The sequence below is a fragment of the Bradysia coprophila genome, unplaced genomic scaffold (assembly GCF_014529535.1).
Source record: "Bradysia coprophila strain Holo2 unplaced genomic scaffold, BU_Bcop_v1 contig_193, whole genome shotgun sequence".
Lineage (NCBI taxonomy): Eukaryota > Metazoa > Arthropoda > Insecta > Diptera > Sciaridae > Bradysia > Bradysia coprophila.
This window is the reverse complement of record NW_023503456.1, coordinates 189,968-211,332: the sequence shown is the minus strand read 5'-3', so window position 1 is coordinate 211,332 and position 21,365 is coordinate 189,968. Positions and strand designations below refer to the sequence as shown.

Here is a 21,365-nt window from a genome sequence, read left to right as displayed (position 1 = left end):
AGTAAATAGATAGGTATGGCCAAACGTTCAAATTTGTTCTAGCCGGAGCACATACGGATTTGCATGGCGCCACCTCAAACGAACTCATTTCTAGTGCAAATTTCCACTAGAAATGAGTTCGTTTGAGGTGGCGCCATGCAAATCCGTATGTGCTCCGACTTGTATGGACTGGCCATACCTACTTATCTACTTTCATTGATATCTATTGCGTACGTGATCCTAGTGCGTCTGTCGCCCTACTTTGACTGTAAGCCTATTACGCCCGTTAACGTAGTTAAAGTAAAATTATTATGAAATGTTTACATCTTAAAAATTGCGCATGGCGCAATGGGTTGTGATTTCCGCCATTTTAAGAAGAAGAAGAATTGCGATCAAGGTATATGACGCTCGTAAATAAGACATGTATTCTGGTTGTTTATTTTTTGGCTCGGTAGTAGAATTTGTATTTTTTAAGTAAAATTACAAAATTATTCCCGTTTGAGTAGAAATTACGTGTGAAATTCGAGAAAGAAAATTACAAAGTTGGTGCTGGAGTCGATTTTTGCGGCTAAATCTGTAACTTCCATCACAACCCATTTACGAAGCCCCGTACGACGTTCCTTTCAAATGTAACATGAATTTCAAATAGCCCTAAAATTTTAATTTATTGAGTATAAATACACATAAGGCACTACTAGCAGCCTTAGTCCAAGGACCAAAAACGAACACAAATGAGTTTTGAGAGAGAATCGTGTTCAAATTTTGATCATAAGGCTTAATTTCCGCCTACCAGAGAAACATTGCGTGTGACAGACAAAATTGAATTTTTGCAATTTTTACTTTGTTTACTTGACGGAGTACTTTTTGTTGAGTGGAAACCATACTAAAACGGAGGCAAAACGAAATGAAAACGGGTAACTTTTTTTAAGCGGAGACTACGCATGCTTTACAATTTTATTCTAATTTCTCACCATTTGATATTGGCAGAGAGATGCTAATATGAGGACTGTGACATCGTTTCAACGGATAGAGGGAATATGTCGGATGACAGGTGGTCTTTTGAGAGAGAATTTAATACATTTTCTCTCGACCAAATTCAAAATCATTCGACATATTCCCTCTATCCATCGAAATAAACGCGAAAGTGATAGATGCGAAATTTTTCTTTCATTCTTTGACATTAGGACAAAAGAAAAATTTCGAAACCATCACTATCGCATCGCTCTGGAAGGCACAGTTACTTTCTTTTGAAAATGTTGACAGCAAATCGACATTCAAAGAAGTATTCAAAACGGAAAGTGACGCAGCGTAACATTGGTCTGTTCCAAGGTTATGTGACCAAAAAATTATTGTTTACAAATTGTTTGCAAAAGCGTTGAGATGGTTTTGTGGGTGCTCTCGTTCGTTTTCGGGTTGTCAAAAATCGTTTTTACCGTATTATGGAGCAAACCTATTCAATTTTATCTAGCGATTGTCTAAAGAAAACGTTTTAGTGTTTAATAGAATATGCAGCCAGACTTGACCCACTGAAACTATGATCATGTTGGTCTTATGATTAAAAAGCTATATTTTCCTTCATCTCGTGTTCAACATTGAAATCGCAAACAATGTGAAAGTTAGTTTAGTACTTCGTTGGTAAAAATCATTACTATATCTGGCAGCACCGAGCCTCTAGTCCATTTTCTTTTTAATTGCTGATTCGATTCACGTAGTTGAATCATATGATTAATGAAAAAATTTCATTGAACGTATCTCGGGACTTCTATTCATTTCATTCGATCAAGTGACGGAATATTTTTTTTTCTCGTCGGAGTTGAGGTGTTACTCCCAATAGTGAATCTTTCTCATTGTGTGATCGAAAACTGGTGTGTTTCGATTCGTATATTTAAATTAGTTTTTACAAACAACCCAGGCACAATAAAATCAGCGCAAAATGGCTTTAAGCGATGCAGACGTTCAGAAACAGGTAAGGAAAAATTGATTTTACTTGATTCCGTATTGGAAGCAGAAGAATGACGAACATTTGGAGTAGTTTTTGCATTGAACACGGATCTGACTGACTTTTTTTGACGAAAAATGGAAAATGGAATGATTGTCGATCCAACTTTCAGTCGATTCGGAGTAATTTTATCGACTTGTTAAATGTCTTCATTCAATGTTTCATGACATCCCGTCGGTCATAGATCGAGTTCTTTGTCAAGTCGAATTGTTCTTGAACGATAGACTTCTCCCAATATGTCCCAAAAGGTCGAATTGGTCGGATGAACTTGATTGAAATCAAAAGAAAATCGAAAATTTAGAAACAATTTTTTAGGTCACAAGATGAGTGACATATCATGTGAACACATAAATTGATCAATCAAAGTCTAGTATACCGAAGCTGTCCCGCACGTCATGAGAAATGGATTTGCTGTAAAGATTGAGGTTGTAAAATTGACCAGCATAATGTTGGGGCTCGTAGGCAAAAATAAAGAATTTCGTGGATCAAATCCAAAAATTTCGAGTCACATGACTTATCTACTGCCGCCATGTTTGTTTATCATGTCATGTTTAACTCTTTTACACTCTGTGTGATTATTGGTGTGACTGATAAACGAAGAAAAAAATCGAAATATGATTATGACACGGGGTCATAGCTGACCGTCCGGAAGATTATAATCACTTGAAGTTAATTGATAGAAATTCGTTCCTCTTCAACCGATTCCGAAATGATTTAGTTACCTCTGTAATAGGCATAGGCATAGGCATATAAGTTCTAGCAACTCAGCGTTGCAGACCTTAGACTGACCTGAGGAATTCTTGTTTTTCCCTTACTCTTCTAAGAAAGCCTTGACTGGGATCAGGCAAGATGTGAAATCTGAGTCTTCAATCGATTCCAAAATGATTTTTCTTTTCCCTTTTACCGCTTTAGATCAAACACATGATGGCCTTCATTGAGCAAGAAGCCAATGAAAAGGCCGAAGAGATCGATGCTAAAGCCGAAGAAGAATTTAACATCGAAAAAGGACGTTTGGTTCAACAACAACGCCTTAAGATCATGGAATACTACGAAAAGAAAGAGAAACAAGTCGAACTACAAAAGAAAATCCAATCGTCTAACATGCTCAATCAGGCCCGTTTGAAGGTAAGATGACAATGGCAACGTTAGAACTGATGAACGTAACACAAATCAAATCTCCGCAGGTACTGAAAGTACGCGAGGACCATGTCAGCAGTGTGTTGGACGAGGCTCGTCGACGATTGGGTGAAGTAACGAAAGACTCAGCGAAGTACTCCGAGGTTCTGTTGACGTTGATCGTTCAAGGATTGTTTCAAATCATGGAACCGAATACGTTAATCAAAACCCGTCAGGTCGACCAGGAATTGGTGCAGAGTCTGTTGCCCAAGGCTGTCGAACAGTACAAAGCGAAAATGGGCAAAGACGTTTCGTTGAAATTGGACACCACAAGTTTTCTTGGTGCTGACACATGCGGCGGCGTAGAATTATCCGCCTTGAACGGACGCATCCGAGTAAGTGTTGAATTTTGCTTACCAAAAGAAATTGTAAAACGAAGGGAGACTGTCAATGTCAGAGAGCTAAGAGGGGAACTTTCATTGTGGAAAGGTCATACGTGATGTCGCAACAGCGACAATGGCAGACGAGTTCTCTTTTTCATTTTGCACTTGTTTTGTGGAGGCCGAAACAGTCCTGATTCAGTGTGGATGAATCCCAACTTTCCTCTCCTCTCTCCTCTGATACGGAACGATTTCGATATGACAGCCGGAAGGTCCCGTTTGCTATTTTCGAATCGATCGTTATATTGCCCATGATGAGGTTAGAGCATCCAGACTCCAGACAAGTTATGTTTAATCGACGCAGAGCCTGATTCTAAGCAAAAAGAAATTGTTTTCCGGTATGCCTACACGATGTACCGATTTGTCTTCTAACTCAGCCTAAACTTTGAAACGTAGAGCCTCTCATGACAAAAATTACGAAATGGCAGACCCATCATCGATTTCCCACTGTTTTAAAACACTCTCCTTACGCACTCACTTAGGCAGTCACTATAACTTACCATTGGGTTTGCCTCCTTCAGCATTCTTCTCCAATCAGACCTATTCCGCGCTAACGTTCTGCAATCGCTCAGCCTTAGATTCGACTCAATTGCATCTTTCCATCATGATTTTGGTATTCCTGGTCAGCGGCTACCATCGGGATTTGTATTTAGTAGTTTCAGTGGCACATGTTCCTCATCCATTCTTTGTACATGACCGAGTGAACTTCATCGATAGATTAAATTACCTTCCACATTCACTCCCCCCAAAAATTAACCGAAGAAGTGTCTGGTCATATCGTTGTGTCGTACACCAAGCTTCCTATCAATACGTTACAACTGGTCGTACCAGCGATCTGTACAGATCGCAAGAGTTTCTCAAGACTGTAGTAACTCCTGTTACCAAGCTTACCTATTTCCTCTTCGTTCACTGTTGACCTCCGACCCAAAGTAAGTAAAGCTGTCTACAGACTGGAAGTGTTTTCCATTCACCTCCAGCGAATGGCTCATTTGTCTCCCATTAGACAATGAATTTGTCATGTACTTGGTCTTCTTCTCACTGAATTTGGTACCGAACTCAGCACCCTTCTCTTCAATGTTCGTGAAATTCTTGTTAAAGATGTCAAGATTCCGTCAAGGTCGTCAGCATATTCTAGCAACTGACTCAACTTTTAGAAGATTGTGCCGCTAGTTTCCATGTTACTCTCGCTTATCACCTTCTCAAGAACAATATTAAAGTATAGAGCTGCGAGTCCATAGCCAGTCCTTTCAAGACATCAAAAATTTTAGAGAAATCGTTTCGAATTCTGACCCCTGCTCTCACATGTGAGACATTTTGTTGATCTTAAATGTTGGCAAACAAATCGGGCAGCTAAAAAAAAATTCTTCTTGTAGCGGCCTCAGACAGACAAACAGACTCAGTGGCTACAAACAGACTCAGCGACTAACAAAATTAATTTTCTAAAAAATCATTATTCTGTTATGGGCCGTTGTACTTACAGTCCCGGACTGGCCATACTGCGAATTCAGGCGATTCCCGAAGACCTCTTGAACTCTTATCTGAAAAAACTGAAAAAAGATCATTTTTCAAATTTTACGGGTCTTTTCGTGATCTCGAAGGGCTTTTTGGTAGCTAGTCCGTTGCTCCCGGAGTGTTATCAGTTTTTCTGTTTATGATTCTGAGAACTGGCTGCCATAAAGAAATCAATTCTGAACGCTGAAGAAAGTTACGCTGACTGAAGGAGGGAACAATAGAGGTGAAGATGTGCGAGTGTATTGTGAATTCGATTTTATGGATGAAATTCTGGACCGATTGTTCACTGTGCCCTTGAATTAATGTTTTATCGCCATGCTTTTGACTGAGTTCTCACGGTGTTTCTCAGTGATACGCCGTTTCGCGTAGTTATGTCCAACGTTTTAATGATTTAGCGCCTTGGTACTCATTATTTGTTCAATGTGAGTGTACCGTCTGCTGTCTCGTTAAGGACCAGGTGGAACAACTGAAGATGAACTATACTGTTCTAGGGTCACCACCGAGTTCTAAGGCCGAACCAGCTCTATGTCCGATGGCCTAGCTACCAAAGTTCACTCTCCGTGATAACAGACTGGGTAAGGGAAGAGTTTTTAACTCTGTTCTCTGGCAAGCCTTATCTGCGTTTAGTTTAAATTTGTTAGGCATTTCAGGTACAGAAGAAGAAAGATGCAAAACGTGTTCTGTGAAGCGATTAAACCCTCAACATTCTGCTGATGAGAATGTTGAGGGAATTGAAAGAGGGATTCTTCTGAAAAACAACCGACCGAAATCGAACGCATTTTTCATTGGAATTTTTTTATGTGTGGCCCAGTAAGGTATTCGATCCCAGAAGCCAAAGCCACTCTGAAAAAATTCTTCGAAGCTTGTGTGGGTAGTCAGACTTGATCAAAAACTGAAAACTTGCTCTTTTCTTCCACAAATTTCTCCAGTTACACGAGTCGTACAGGGTCTTTTGGGGTGTCATTAGAAAGGTAGTTGCATGTACTTTCGGGGCAAATAGGGTATTATTGGGTTTAAGATTCATCCACACTGTGTAGTTGAAGTTTTCAACCGAAAAAGGCGGTTTCTTAGTAAGAAATTCTTATAGAAATTTCTCGAAGTACACGAAACGTACATAGTTGTGATGGGTGTCATTAGAAAGGTAATTGCATGCATTTTCAGGGAAAGTAGAGTTTACGGAAGTGTGGTTGCATCTACGATTCAATATAAGCACTTAAACATTTCAACTTCTCATAATTCGTCGTCTAATGCTTCCGAACCCCAAAGAGACCCTATTTGCCCTGAAAGTACATGCAACTACCTTTCTAATGACACCCTACATGACGATGTACGTTTCGTTTAACTCGAGAAATTTCTGTAAGAAAAGTGTAAGTTTTCCGACTTTTTTCGGTCGATAACTTCAACTGCACAGTGTGTAAACCCAATAAGACCATATTTTCCCCGAAAGTACATGCAATTACCTTTCTAATGACATCCCAAAAGACCCTGTACGACTCGTGTAACTGGAGAAACTGTAAGAAAAGTGCGGTTTTTGATCACCTCCCACACTAGCCACACAGGCTTCGAAGAATTTTTTTGAAAGTGGTTTTGGCTTCTGGAGTCGAATAACTTACTAGGCACATAACAAAAATTCCAATGGAAAATGCGTTCGATTTCGGTCTTCTGTTTTTCAGAAGAATTCCTCAAAATGTTTAGACGCGAACGACAAACTGAACCCAACTGAAACGAAATTTATTTTCTTGTCACACAGGTTCCCAACACGTTGGAATCGCGTTTGGAACTCATTGCTCAGCAATTGGTGCCTGAGATTCGTCAGGCCCTATTCGGACGCAATCTTAATCGCAAATTCGCCGATTAAAATCACAATTTAAACACACACACAAACAAGAAAAAAAACTATTTAAAATTTCGATGCTTACCATTTCTGTTTGGTCATTTTGAATGCTGGATGTGAATGGTAGGTTTGACTTTAATTAAAAAATAAAAAAAAAAAAATTAAAAAAATATTAGAGAGAAAAAACCATTTACACATTCCTTCTATAAAATAATTAAAACATTTTTCGTATTTTTTGTTCTTGGAATGATAGGCAGGTCCGTGTACTATGTCAGTTAAACAAAAGAATTTTAATTGTATTCAGATGAAGAAAAAAATTGTTACAGTCCCTTAAACGCAACTAAATTAATGCAAAAATCAAGTTTCGCATTGTCGCTTCGTCTTTTTTTTTTAAATTTGGTTTTTATTCCTGCCGCTTCAACAAATCCATTTCAATCAACCTTCAACCAATCACAGAGTGATCCAATTCTCAAGTAACTAAATTCGACATATTTGTCTCAGCATCTTTGCTTCGCATTCACCAAAATACGATATCTCCATCACTCGCAACAATATTTTGGATACATTCTTCTGGACAATCTTTTATCCAATACATTTTGTCCATCCGGACTTCCCGCTTCCGGATTCGAGTTTTTTTTTTTTATTATTTTGCTGATCGTGAAGCGAATTGACAAAAATGGAATTTAGTTAATTGATTGCAATTATCGATCGTGTGGCTGCAATGTTCGACGTTTTTCTGTATTCAAAATAACGACCCCCGACAATCTGACCTTGAATATTGCAGTTACATTTAGCTCTCAGCGAGAGAGTGTAAGAGACCGGATTGAATGTCAAATATATTTGCGGTTTTCTCTTCTAAATTTGATCCTGTTGACAATTTAAAAATGAATGGAACATTAAATCAGGAAATTCATTTTTCCTCGACTCGTCAAAGTTCGGACAAAATCGTTTGCATATTTACATTCAATCGGACGGAATTTATAATCGCCCCGCGCATCCCGTTAGTGAATATGGATTTGTTGCGGTTTTATCGATGTTATACTGCGCAGTAGATTTAGTTTTTCGTTCGATTTCCGTTGATAAAATTGATACAGTGTCAGAGGTCGTCGACTTTATAATGGTCTCCGCCGCAGTCGGCGTTCCTTGGGAACGTAATATGTTCTGCTTTGGAAACGTAACTTTAAGAATTAATTTTTGAGGCATACCACTAAACTGTTAACTGTGTAGCATATATTTACCGAAACCAAAATTTAATGAGAAAAACAAAAATAAATTGTAGCCAGATTCAAGTAAACATTAAAGTAAATTGATAAAATTGATGAAAACATTTGAGATGAGAAACGTTATATTAAAAGCAAAAAATTGTTAAACAAAAGACAACAAAAAATAAATTTAATAAGATTATCAGAATCAGTCATTATAATCATATTATTATGGTGTAAATATGTATAGGTGTGAATAAAACAAACAAAAAAATCAAATAAAAATGTGTAAGGGATGTGTTATTTCGTTGACTTTATTATTTGCTTCATGCAACAGACACATACGGTTTTCATGGTGGAAAAAAGTCAGTTTAGCTTTAGCTCGTACCATCAGGTCCAATGGGGGCGAAACACACAATCGAATTCTGTGTAGGGAAAGTAATACCTACTTACTTAGGCGGTCACTACAACTAGGGAATGTAACCGGGAAATTAAAAACCGGGAAAAACCGGTTAACCGGTTTACCATTTCCCGGGATTTTTAGCCCCGTACGAAGTACAAGGGGCTAATAGGATTACGATGCCATGTGTAATTGATGGAATTCGAAGCAGACGGTAAGGGCAAAGTGTTTGCCTATGTTCATAGATAACGAATCCGCAATAAAAATTGTGTCTGTCCGTCTGTCCGTCCGTCCGTCCGTCCGTCTGTCACGTCGATATCTTGAGTAAATCAAATCCGATTTCAAAAATTTTTTTTCCCTGAAAGATAGTCGAAATAGTGAGGCTAAGTTCGAAGATGGGCGATTTTGGGTCGACCCTTCCGGAGCTGGGGCCCAATAAGTGATTTAACGTTTTCCGAAGATATCTGCGGCCATTCAAAGGCTACACATGTAAGTGATACGTCAAATGAAAGGTATTTACAATACCGATCGACAAAAAAAAGTTTATGGAAATTGGATGAGCGACTCGTGAGTTAGACCCCTTGGTGTGAACTAGGTACAAGGCGGCAAGCCGTTTTTGCTTGTAGGCTGGCCACATTGGAACGGATTTAGATAGATTTCGCTTTATTAGATAGGTATTGACCGTACCAATCCGGGAAAAAAAAGGTTTATGAAATTCGGTTCACCGTAGCGTTAGCTAGGTCTCTTGGAGTGAGCTTATATGAGGCTACTCGGCCATAGAGTGAAGGTGGTGTTTTTTGTTAATATCTCGAGTAAAATTTGACCGAATTTCATGATTTTTTTTTGTTTGAAAGGTAATAACGAATGTAAAGCAGCTGTACTACTTTCCACCTCATAACAAAATGGCCGTCAGCCGCCATTTTGGATTTTTGTAAAAACAATATAAATCGATGAAAATGATAATTACAAAGTCACTGATCAGTGCGAAGTATAGTTTGTGTTACATTTGAACGTAGTACGGGGCTTCGTAATTGCGCTATGCGCAATTTTAAAGACGTACACATTTTATAAGAATTTTACTCTACCGACGTTTACGGCCGCATTTGGCTTACGGTAAGAGTAGGGCGACGGACGAACTAGGGTCATCTGCGCAATAGATGTACGGGTTTGTACGGGGCTCCGTCGCAGCAAACGCTCCGACTGTTCTGACGGCTCGTTTTTTATATTCTTATTGAGGGACTCCAGTACTATAAGGAACCACATTCAGTTCGCAAAATTTTCCAGCCGTTTCGGAGAACCGGTACTCATGGCTGTGCGGGATCGACGAGTCAATTTGAATACAGATTGTTATCGCAACGCATAGAGGGACTAATTCTAAGCTAATTCGCATTGAAATGGCTCCCCTCGACAACTTGACCACGTAGCTACAGCCAGATAAAGTCGAAAATTCGACATCTTTGAATGGTGATATGTCCAAGATGAAGAGAGTTTGAAACTCTTTGAATGGCGATATTGGTAGAGGATTCCACGCTCTATTAAACGCTGGGAATGGATTTTACAAAATTTGTCTGAATTGTACAATATTTGAAAAATTTTATTTTCACCATCCTCGGTAAAACTTCGACTCATCTGTAATACACAGGTTGACTCTATCTGCAACAAAACAATAGTGCCTGATCAGCCTGCAGTCTAAGCTTTACAGCGATACCACATTCGCCATACCAGCCTCACAACAAGTATCTGTTACGACATTTAGTTTGCAGCAAGGTCACTCTACGACGAAATTTTCAATTTACTATCTATCTTCAAGTGCCCGTTCCTTTAGAATGAGTGGAATTGTTATGCATTCTTCATAAATAGGTGGTTTAAGTTTTTTGAAGCATTTCTTACAATGATTATGTGTATCTGGAGTCGGTTTAAGCTGATTTCCACATATTTTTAGGGTAAATTTCTTCTTATGGCTAGTGAAATCAGCTTTAACCGACTCCAGATACATGTAATTAATGTAAGAATTGCTGCAAATAACTTATTTATGGATATAGGATAACAATACCACTCATCTTAAAGGAACGGGCACTTGAAGACAGATGATAAATTGAAAATTTCGTCGTAGAGTGACCTTGCTGCAAACAAAATGTCGTAACAGATACTTGTTGTACACTCGTTGTAAATATTGTTTGTTTGTATTCTTCTAAGTACGTATAACATACTCAAATATCACTCTCCTGATCACATCGTGTTATAATGTACTATTAATTGCTTATAAATTAATTCGTACACCCATGAATGGATCGAAAAGCAACCACTGCACTGCCATAACGTAATAGTACATTTTCTACCTTGGTGTATATTTCGAGAATAACTTCGTATGTACAATTGTATATAACGAGCGCCAGCGAGTGTATATACAATTGTACATAAGAAGTGATTCGAGAAATATACACCAAGGTAGAACAATGTTTTATCTCCTGCAAGCTGATATTTCATACATTAGCGAAATAACCACAAAAATTTGGATTTAAAATTAATTAATTAAGCATGTTGTTTTAAAACGCATTCACAACAAAAAAAACATCATACAGAGAATCCTTTATTTACTTACTCACACACATATACTATCCACCTCAACATTTCGTTCAAATGACATCATTCCGACTACTCTGATTATTTGATCGATGTAGAAGTGACTAACGAACCACTACCGACACCAATTGCATCGCGTTATGTGATTTGTTGGCGTAGTGGTCAGCATGTTTGGTTGATATGCTGCTGGTCACGTGTTCGCTTCCGCCGTTCGGCGATTTTTTTTTCAAATATGTAGATGGAAAGTAAATTTACCCTAGGTGGGTTATGTGTGAATTATCCAATCGTATAGGCTATGTATGTGTTTGTGTTTATATGCAGAAACGCGTAATGTATGAAATATCAGCTTGCAGGAGATAAATAGTATATTTCAACATACCCCAATACACACGAGATGTGTGTGCACGCGCGGGCGAAGCCCAAGCGAAAACACACATCGAGTGTGTATTGGGGTATTTTGAAAGTTATTTTTCTGTAATAGTGAGAGTGTGTTGGTGCATTCCTTCCCAACCGTTACTTTCCTTCTCGACCGTTTACTTTCCCTACCAACCGATTCATATCATAGCTCACCAATACACTCTCACGTATACAGAAAAATGTTTTTTTCTTTTTTGGTATTGACTGGGAGATGCGGGAAATCAGAAACAAAACTACATTTTTTATTTACATCTTTAAAAAAAAATCTATTTAAAATCGCTTGATAAGATTTTAGTGTAGACAATTGAGTCGTACAACTTTACTATTGCATAGAAAAATAGGTCAGCATCCTCTTAAATTTTTTGTGTAACAGTAACTTATTAACCGTACGAAGAAACACCTTTGGATTTTTGGCTAAAACATGAAGAATCGATTTTTTTAACTGTGAAAATTCTATGTCTCCAGTTTCGTGGCTGATCACAATGTGAATGTGAGATACTCTCAGAGTTCTACAACAACCAAATACAAAGTATACAGTAGAAGGTTCCAAAAATAACCAAATAAAATTGTACCAAGTCATACAAATCGAAACACTCCGATCCGAAACATGTTTCGAAGACTCTGCAGAATTCTGCGAATCTTGAAGACAGTGATACCGTACATCAAATGCAATGGAAGCGAAGGGAAAATGAATTTTGCCTGGTTTATGGTCCTCATAGACAGAGGACCTCGGCATTGCACGATATTTGTTTCTAAATTTGGTCACCCATGTCAAAAATGGTCTAAAATATCAGTCGATACTGTCCAGAATCTGGAAATAATCTGCAATTCTGGAAAAATTGGTCACTTACATCAAACGCAATGGAGGCGAAACGAAATTTAATTTTGTCTGGTTTATGGCATACATAGACAGAGGACCTGGGCATTGCACGATATTTATTCCAAAACAGGGTCACCCATATCAAAAATAAGTCGAAATATTAGTTTGAAATCAGTCGATACCGTGCAATATTGCACGGTAACGACGGTTTATTTACCCATTTTTCACGCTATTTTTGATATGGGTGACCCTGTTTTGGAATAAATATCGTGCAATGCCCAGGTCCTCTGTCTATGTATGCCATAAACCAGACAAAATTAAATTTCGTTTCGCCTCCATTGCGTTTGATGTAAGTGACCAATTTTTCCAGAATTGCAGATTATTTCCAGATTCTGGACAGTATCGACTGATATTTTAGACCATTTTTGACATGGGTGACCAAATTTAGAAACAAATATCGTGCAATGCCGAGGTCCTCTGTCTATGAGGACCATAAACCAGGCAAAATTCATTTTCCCTTCGCTTCCATTGCATTTGATGTACGGTATCACTGTCTCCAAGATTCACAGAATTCTGCAGAGTCTTCGAAACATGTTTCGGATCGGAGTGTTTCGATTTGTATGACTTGGTACAATTTTATTTGGTTATTTTTGGAACCTTCTACTGTATACTTTGTATTTGGTTGTTGTAGAACTCTGAGAGTATCTCACATTCACATTGTGATCAGCCACGAAACTGGAGACATAGAATTTTCACAGTTAAAAAAATCGATTCTTCATGTTTTAGCCAAAAATCCAAAGGTGTTTCTTCGTACGGTTAATAAGTTACTGTTACACAAAAAATTTAAGAGGATGCTGACCTATTTTTCTATGCAATAGTAAAGTTGTACGACTCAATTGTCTACACTAAAATCTTATCAAGCGATTTTAAATAGAATTTTTTTTTAAAGATGTAAATAAAAAATGTAGTTTTGTTTCTGATTTCCCGCATCTCCCTGACACAAAAATGAAAGTGGGCAAAACATCTAAACGTTAGATTTCCTTTCGACAGAACGAAATCATTATTGTTTTAATTTTTATCTTCAATTTGAAGCTTGTTATCATACGAATATAATTTTGTCGACGACAGGGAAATTTTGGGCGATTCATAATTTCACCAATAACTATAATGTTTTAGTGTTGCAAGGTGTCCCTTTTTCTTTCAATGATGAAAGACCCATTTCCAACCTTGATAAACCGCTTCCATTTTGCTAAAAGTTGGGTTTTTACTGAATTCCCGCACCTCCCAGATTTGTTCTAGATTCCGAGATTCGTATCATTTTTGCTTAAATTTTGCACTGGTGAAAAGCCATTCGGTAGGTGATCACTAGGGCGTATCGAATTTTGCAAATTTTAAGGACTTCTTCCATGGCTCCATTGGATCCATCAACCACATGCCCGGACACAGTTTTCGATGATATACGTTTTCCGCACACAGGCTATCGCGGTCCTTAAAATTTGCAAATTTCGATACGCCCTAGTGATCACTAGCAAATGGCTTCGCACCAGAACGAAAAATATTTTGTAACAGCTTAGTTGGAATATATTAGTTCCTCACGGAAACAACATAAACTATGCGCACCTGCTAAAAGTCACGTACGCCATTTGTGGGCTCCGGGGGACGTACGGTTGCAAACCTGAAACTTGAAGGAATTGACGGAGTCGTAAAACCATTGAAGCATGGAAAAATGTGTTACTTTTAAAGGAAAAATTGGTTTGTGTTGTGAGTCATAACTTAGCCCACTTGGGGAAACCTTTGCAGATTGCGTAAATGTATGTAATCTGCACAAGTTTTTCTGGGTTCAGTTATGACAATCCTTCTTCTTCTACTTCTTTTTCAGCCTGTTTCTATCCACTGCTGGATGTAGGCCTCTCCAACTTCTTTCCATTTCGTACGATCCATTGCCATTTGCTGCCAGTTTGTACCTGCAATATTCTTAATTCCGTTTGTCCATCTCTCTGGTGGTCTACCTATAGCTCGTCTTTTATATGGTCGCCAGTTCATGATCTTTTTGGTCCAACGTTCGTCTGTCCTTCTTGCAATATGTCCCGCATTTCAGAGATGCTATTCTTTCCATGACATCAACGACCCTGGTTTGTTGTCGAATCCATTGATTCGTCATTCTGTCTCTGAGTGTTATTCCGAGCATACTCCGTTCCATGGCTCTTTGTGTCACTCTCAATTTATCTTCGGATGCTTTTGTTAAAGTTAACGTTTCCGCTCCATAAGTGAGCACTGGAAGGACACAAGTGTCGAAAACTTTGCGTTTCAGACTATTATTCATTTTGCTTTTGAAAATTAGTCTGAGTTTTCCGAACGCTGCCCATGCAAGACCAATCCTACGTCTTATTTCTGCAGTTTGGTTGTCCAGACCTAACTTCAGTTTATGTCCTAGATATACATAGCTGTCGACTCGTTCAATGACAGTGTCACCAATTTTGATTTCTCTATCGTCCCCGATGTTGGTCATGACTTTAGTTTTCGATAAGTTCATCTTGAGGCCAACTTTGCTCGCCTTCTCACTTAACTGTTGTAGCATAAGCTGAGCCTGACCTAGATTCGCTGCTTTCGGTACAATGTCATCAGCGAAGCGGAGATTGCTCAGGTACTCTCCATTTATCTTTATTCCCATTTTACTCCAGTTTAACTTCTTAAAAATACTCTGCAGAATCGCCGTGAATAATTTAGGTGAAATGGTGTCACCCTGCCTTACACCTCGGCCAATTCTGAATTTCTCCGTGCTCTTATGAAGTTTTATACATGAAGTAGCATTTTTGTACACATATCGAATTGTGTTGGAGTACCTTGAGTCTACTCTACATTCGTCTAATGCGTCCAATATCGACCATGTTTCCACTGAATCGAAAGCTTTTTCGAAGTCTATGAATAGCAAGACTATGTCGATGTTGTATTCACGACACTTCTCAATAAGCGTTCTCATCACCTGCAAATGGTCGTTTGTGCTGAAACCAGATCTGAAAGCAGCTTGTTCAACAGGTTGGTAGAAGTCGAACTTGTTAGTGTTCCTCTTCGTAATGATTTTCATAAACAACTTGTAGAGTGTTGACAATAGGCTTATGGGTCGGTAATTTTCCAGCTTTGTTATGTCTCCTTTTTTATGCAGCAATGTAATTACCGCATTTTCCCAGGCTTCTGGTACTTCTTCCCATTGGAGACATTGATTAAACAAAGCCGTGATTGCCTTTAATACGGAGTCTCCACCTAGTTTAATGGCTTCCACTGGAACAGCATCTTCTCACAAACCAATTTTTCCTTTAAAATTTACTTTGACGGTTTTACTTTTTCAAAATTTTGGTACAGAGAAATCATCAAAAAACGGAAGCTATAAATTTGCAAAGGGAAAGAGTCCAGTGCTCTTAAAGAGTTAAATTGATTCAAATTTTGATCTTGATTTTCCAATTTCGTTTCGAAATTTGTTTCCGCCGTTTTGCAAGGTTAATACGTTCAGCACGTCTTTGTATGTGTTGGATCAGCTGGTAAAACCATTGAAAGTAAATTCGATAAAAATGCGATTGTTTTTAGCATACAATTTCACTAATCAATCATTTGTGGAGCGATGCGAGCGAAGCGAGTGATTTTGATTCTGTCAAATTGTCGACTCTAATGTGAAAGTTATTAAATCTAACAAATAAATGAGGTGTAAACCGTAGCCAGACATGCTGCGAAACAAAACGGACGGGATGGCTTAGTGGCTACGTACGCGTACTAGCCTTCCACCAAAATGATCCGGGTTCGAATCCCATGTCAGACAGTTCCATACGGAATTTTTCTAGCGATCTGTATTGCATTGGTAACGCCCTAAAGTTCACTCATTCATAATTTGGGTAGCTGCAGTGTGTTTGGTGGCTGCAACGATGTACACCAGTGACTCATATGACATGTAACGTATGTATATCGATATACAGTAAATTCATCACAAATTCACCTCAAAGTTGGGTCCTGCTTGTTTTCGTGTATTTGCATTACCTTCAGTGTTTATATACTTTGCATTGGATAGGTCTCAGTGTCCTGAGTATGAAACACGCATCCGTTGGTCCTGGTGCAGCTACTTCACAATTTTTTTTAGAAAGTAATGTTAGTAATGTTAGTACATTTTACTACTTCGATATTGTACTAAAGATCTAATGAAGACGTAGATTGGTTATTTGAACTCACTGGATGCGTGTTTCGTACTGAAGTCACCGAGAACTATCCAACGTACCATGCCACCATTTTATGGAAAATTATTCCCTTGACGGAAAAGTAATTCCCTCGACTTGGCAGATTTTCTATTTTATAACATTTTCGATGCGCCATTATAGTAAAAAATTAGATGTTTCCAGCCTGCTCTGACGGTGGTGTTCTGGAATGGAATTCGATCAGCAGCAACATCTCTAGAGTCGGAGACATGTGGTAACTCATCGACGTATCAACCGACTCATGAAGTGTCACGATCTGAAGAAAGTTCCGAAGTAAATATAAAGTGAAACAAACACATTGGGGGATCCCATCAGGTACATACGACAATGTGTGAAACCTTTGAACCTATAAGGTGGGTTTTCATTCGAAAATGCAGCGGAAAGCTTAGTGTGTGTTTGTGTGTGTTATGACACGAGGCCGCATATTTACCGGGAATATGAAGATGAACTAAGAAGTTTTTGAAACTAGCGGGACGAAACGGTGTCTCTAGGTACTTTAGGGATAACAAGACTTGAACCAACGCACTTCAAGTAAAACTGCTATTTATGACAGCTGCCAAATAGAGTACTTTTTGTATGAAATTTTATCCCCACTCTTTTTACAGTGTAAAATTTTGTATGGAGCACTGTCAAGTTTCAGTACCCCATTTGGAGTACCACTTTTGCTTGAAGTGCGTTGCTTGGACAAATTGTGTGTTTCTTTTTCGATTTTAACTGGACCTCAAAAGAATTGGCCTTTCAATTTTGCTTTCATTTTATTTCTCCTTTTTATGAAAAAGCCAAAGTTTTCTCAATGGCAGCAATGAAGAAGAGCTACACAGGACGCAATATCTGATCTACACAGGATCTTCAATCACCTGGAAATTGCTAATTATCGTTTGGTAACCGACGAAGATTGCGAATTCACTTTATGTCTCTCAAAAAAGTGTTTTTGTCGCCTTCTGGTGGCCTTCTGGAAAAAAACTTTTATTCCGAGTGTTCAAATCCGCGGCTGGGCAAGATGATTTTTCTTTCATTTGCTTTCTATGTACAGTGAACGACATCTCAAATGTCTCACTGTTAAATTTTTCTGAGAATTTTATTGTGTCATTGCAAGTTCACAATGACATTCTCTGAAAAAAATGACAGTGAGACATTTGAGATGTCGTTCACTGTAACACTTACTCATAGATATTCTAATGTGTCCGTTGCCAATTCGCAGCGTTGAAAATATCATCGATGAAATAATTCGTCCCATACGGCGCGAAATTACTACTAGCCCCAGTGCCTGAGTGATGATTTCGCAATTGGATTGGACTTCCAATTCTGTGGGCACTTGGCAATCATCGTCCACAGTTATGAAAAACGTAATGTCAATCTTCAATTGGTGTGTCTGCATGTTTAGGTTATGTCACTGCTGTGATTCCAAACTCCTAAACCCCTAAATTTCTAAAAGAATTGATATCCGCCAAAAACCCTGAAGGGTGAAAGTGTGACGCAAGTTTTTGTTTCTACCGTTTCTACTTACAAAACAACTGATATCGCTGAGGGTGACGCATTCTGCGCCTCAACGCAAAAGTTCTATCAACAAAAACTTGACCCAAAAAATTTAAGAAAATTTTAGAAGAAAAAATTGCGTTACAAGTGGCAGATGATTTTGAACATATTTTTCCCTATTTTAACTATTTTCCTAACAGCAGTTTCATCAACATCAATTAGAATTTTTAGACACATGCCGTAGAACAATTCTTGTCGCCCGTGTATCTGTATCTGTATCTGTATAACTTCACACTGACGTGGTGTAGTAGAAATGTAACGAAACAATTGAGCTTTAATTTCCAAACAGTCTCCATATAGTCGCAAAGCCAGAATGTAAATTTCATATTTCGCGGTTCAAAAACTCAACACCCGAACGCATACGTACAATGTGACAGCTGCTAGTTTCGGTAAAATAATGTTTTGATTAGTAAACAAGGTAAACAACAAAAACATTGAAGTTCAATGATTGATCTTGCATAAACAAACGAAAGATTATAACAGAAGCTGCTATGGACCATTTAAAGGCTGACGACGACTTTAAGAACCTCCTGTCAACTCTTGTTCCCCAAAATCATTTGGCTAATGCACTCGACGCCAATAGAACAACCAAAAAGGCATTCAGGATCCTTTTTGAGAAGGTAAACACTGCCGAACAGGGAACCACCTGATTGACATGCCACTGTCCGTTTACAACTTTTGCAGAGGAAAATCCCGGAAAATGGATGGAGTGACTTTATGATAGAGCAAATGGTTCAATACCTTTCATCCTTAGACAGCAACAATTTCCCCAATAAATGCGGAGTTGGAGAGAGGGAAGCTCGAATTTATTGCAGTGAGTAAAATGATGTCAGGGAGTAGAGCAACCGTCAATAACATTGAATTATGTGTATGATCAAAGGTCTCGTTGCCCGTCGGCATTACAGCTTCGGTCATGGTATTGGCAGATCCGGTGATCTGGAAGAATCACAACCGAAAGCAGTTGGATCCAGCATCATGAATCAGTTGACCAATGAAATGCTATTAGACTTGTACAGCACATTGAGTGGGTGAACGATCACAGTGCATTATGCACTTCGAAACAAGCCGACGAATTTTCTTGTCTTTTTCAGCGTCACATAAGTTCAAAAAAACCGTTCTGGTTCCGATGGCTACCGGCATGACATTAGCTCTGTGCCTGTCGACCATTAAGAAAACTCGTCCGAATGCCTCCTACGTGTTGTGGTCGCGAATCGATCAGAAGTCGTGCTTCAAGAGCATCCTGGTGGCGAATCTCACACCAATCATCATTGACACTGTTCCAACGGAAAACGGTCTGTCGACAAACGTTCCAGCATTCCAGCAAAAAATCGAGGAACTCGGACCGGACAATATTGTGGCCATTTTCTCCACGACCAGTTGCTTCGCTCCTAGACAATGTGACGATGTGTCTGTCTTATCGTTGCTGGCTAAAGAAAAGGACATCCCGCACCTGGTGAACAATGCGTACGGAATGCAAAGTAAACGGATTATGAATAAAATTGGCAACGTGATGGCCAACAAGGATTGTCGGTTGGATCTGATAGTGCAGAGCACGGACAAAAATTTAATGGTTCCCGTGGGTGGTGCTGTAGTCGCTGGAAATGGAGAATTGATTGAACTAGTGGGCAAACAATACGCTGGACGGGCATCGTCGTCGCAAACGTTGGACGTTTTCATGACATTGTTAGCATTGGGAAAGAATGGATACTTGAAGTTGGTGGACGAACGGAATTCAGTGTTTCAGTATATGAAAAGTGCGCTGATGGCGCTGAACACGACCGATGTCATTGCAACAAAAGAAAATCCAATCTCCGTAGCGGTGACGCTACGTTCGCTGCAGACAGAAATGAACGTAGGATCCATGCTATTCAAACGGGGAATATCGGGTGCACGGTTTGTGTCGAGCGGTGAAATCAAATCAATCGACGGATATACATTTGAAGGTACGTGAAGGTCATCAAATTTGATTGTCTGGTGGCACGGCAATTTGATAAAATCAATTTTTAAGGATGGGGTACGCACAGTTCAAGGGCTAATATCAACGCGGCGTACTTGACAATGGCTGCAGGAATTGGTATCGAAAAGGCAGATGTTGATGTTGTCATGGAAAAGCTGATTGAAGTTCTCGATAAAATAAAATCCATCTCAAACGTCTGAACAGAATGGTTTTATTGTGAAGCGAATAATATGGCAACACATTTAGTCTGAGGGATAAATCGATCCTAATGATAATAGCAGACCCCGAAAAATAACTTTTTAGACTGCAGTCTGGAACAACTTCAGGTGGCGAAACATGAAAAGTACGGTTTTTGACGCATGTAGCATGTAAAATTGCATTACTAAAGCATAACAAGTTTCTCACAGATTACATCTCCGACCGATCTTTTTTGCATGACATCTTGATTCCAACTGACGCGTCAGTTAGAATCAAGATGTCATAAAGCAACAACTGATATTGTATTGGTTGCATAACCGTTTTAGTTAAGGAGATTACTCCAACTTATTGGTTGGATAGCGGTTAATTGACGAATAAGTTTTGTCGAAATTGTCGATTCACTTATTCGTTTCATAAGAACTCGTTCAGGAACTAAAAATTCGTTACCCAAAGTGAAGATTTTGACATATTTTATATGAAAGAAGTGTCAAAATCCTCACCATCAGTGAAACTTAACGAAGAGTTCCTAAACGAGGTCTAGCGGTAGTACAACTAATTCGTTAAAAATTGAATGATAATGAATTAGTTGTGAAACGGTTATATAACGAATAGGTTATTGTGAACATAACGTATTCGTTACATAACCGTTGGACAACGAAAACGTTTGCAACGAATTAGGCAATTTTCCAACCGCGGAAATGCTACTTGGGCATCGTACCACATAGAATATTATCTGATTCATATTTATGTTCTTGGGCTGAAAGGTCTGTTCTATTCATTGATCATTAAAGAAATAAATATTTGGGCGGGACTGACACAAAAATGAAAAAAATTATATTAGTTTGCGTTTTTGAGCAGCGATTAGAAATTAAAAGAAGTTTAGTCGGTAGTGCTCAGTCATTAGTATTTATTACCAAATATTTCGACTACGTTTCATAGTGGTCGTCAAGCAACAAAAAATATTTTCGTCAAAAGAAAAACATTTTCGTCGGCAACATTGTATAATGTAACCTTTTATTGAAACTCTTGAAATTGAAACTTTTGATGTTAGGCAGATAGGATGTGTCGAATCCGAAATTCCTAAGACTAAAGACTAGGGGTGGTCGATTTTTTGGGATCGGAAATGGACCCCTC

The 21,365-nt window shown here is 38.7% G+C and overlaps 2 protein-coding genes across 3 annotated transcripts; both read left to right on the top strand.

Annotated features, from left to right (window-relative positions):
* Positions 1-1,685: 1,685 nt before the first annotated feature.
* Positions 1,686-8,367, top strand: LOC119075174 (V-type proton ATPase subunit E). The gene is made up of 4 exons (XM_037181571.1): positions 1,686-1,945; positions 2,891-3,103; positions 3,163-3,489; positions 6,797-8,367. The coding sequence occupies exons 1-4, from the start codon at positions 1,913-1,915 to the stop codon at positions 6,902-6,904; spliced, it is 681 nt and encodes a 226-aa protein (XP_037037466.1). The 5' UTR covers positions 1,686-1,912; the 3' UTR covers positions 6,905-8,367.
* On the top strand, positions 7,351-20,309 carry LOC119075171 (O-phosphoseryl-tRNA(Sec) selenium transferase). 2 transcript variants are annotated; one of them, XM_037181567.1, is made up of 6 exons: positions 7,351-7,495; positions 15,236-15,240; positions 18,763-18,890; positions 18,957-19,100; positions 19,168-20,019; positions 20,085-20,308. In XM_037181567.1, coding segments are annotated over exons 2-6 (1,275 nt in total). In that variant the 5' UTR covers positions 7,351-7,495; positions 15,236-15,238; the 3' UTR covers positions 20,234-20,308. The 2 variants fall into 2 exon arrangements, with proteins under 2 accessions (XP_037037462.1, XP_037037461.1); XM_037181566.1 differs by lacking the exons at positions 7,351-7,495; positions 15,236-15,240 and adding an exon at positions 18,477-18,696 and having other exon boundaries at positions 18,761-18,890; positions 20,085-20,309.
* Positions 20,310-21,365: the final 1,056 nt, after the last annotated feature.

Coding starts and splice junctions, on each gene's coding strand:
- LOC119075171 (XM_037181566.1), top strand. CDS start 18,568: ATGGACCATTTAAAGGCTGACGACGACTTTAAGAACCTCCTGTCAACT. Junction 18,697..18,760: donor TCAGGATCCTTTTTGAGAAG/GTAAACACTGCC, acceptor CAACTTTTGCAG/AGGAAAATCCCGGAAAATGG. Junction 19,101..19,167: donor AGACTTGTACAGCACATTGA/GTGGGTGAACGA, acceptor TGTCTTTTTCAG/CGTCACATAAGTTCAAAAAA.
- LOC119075174 (XM_037181571.1), top strand. CDS start 1,913: ATGGCTTTAAGCGATGCAGACGTTCAGAAACAG. Junction 1,946..2,890: donor ATGCAGACGTTCAGAAACAG/GTAAGGAAAAAT, acceptor TTACCGCTTTAG/ATCAAACACATGATGGCCTT. Junction 3,104..3,162: donor TCAATCAGGCCCGTTTGAAG/GTAAGATGACAA, acceptor AAATCTCCGCAG/GTACTGAAAGTACGCGAGGA.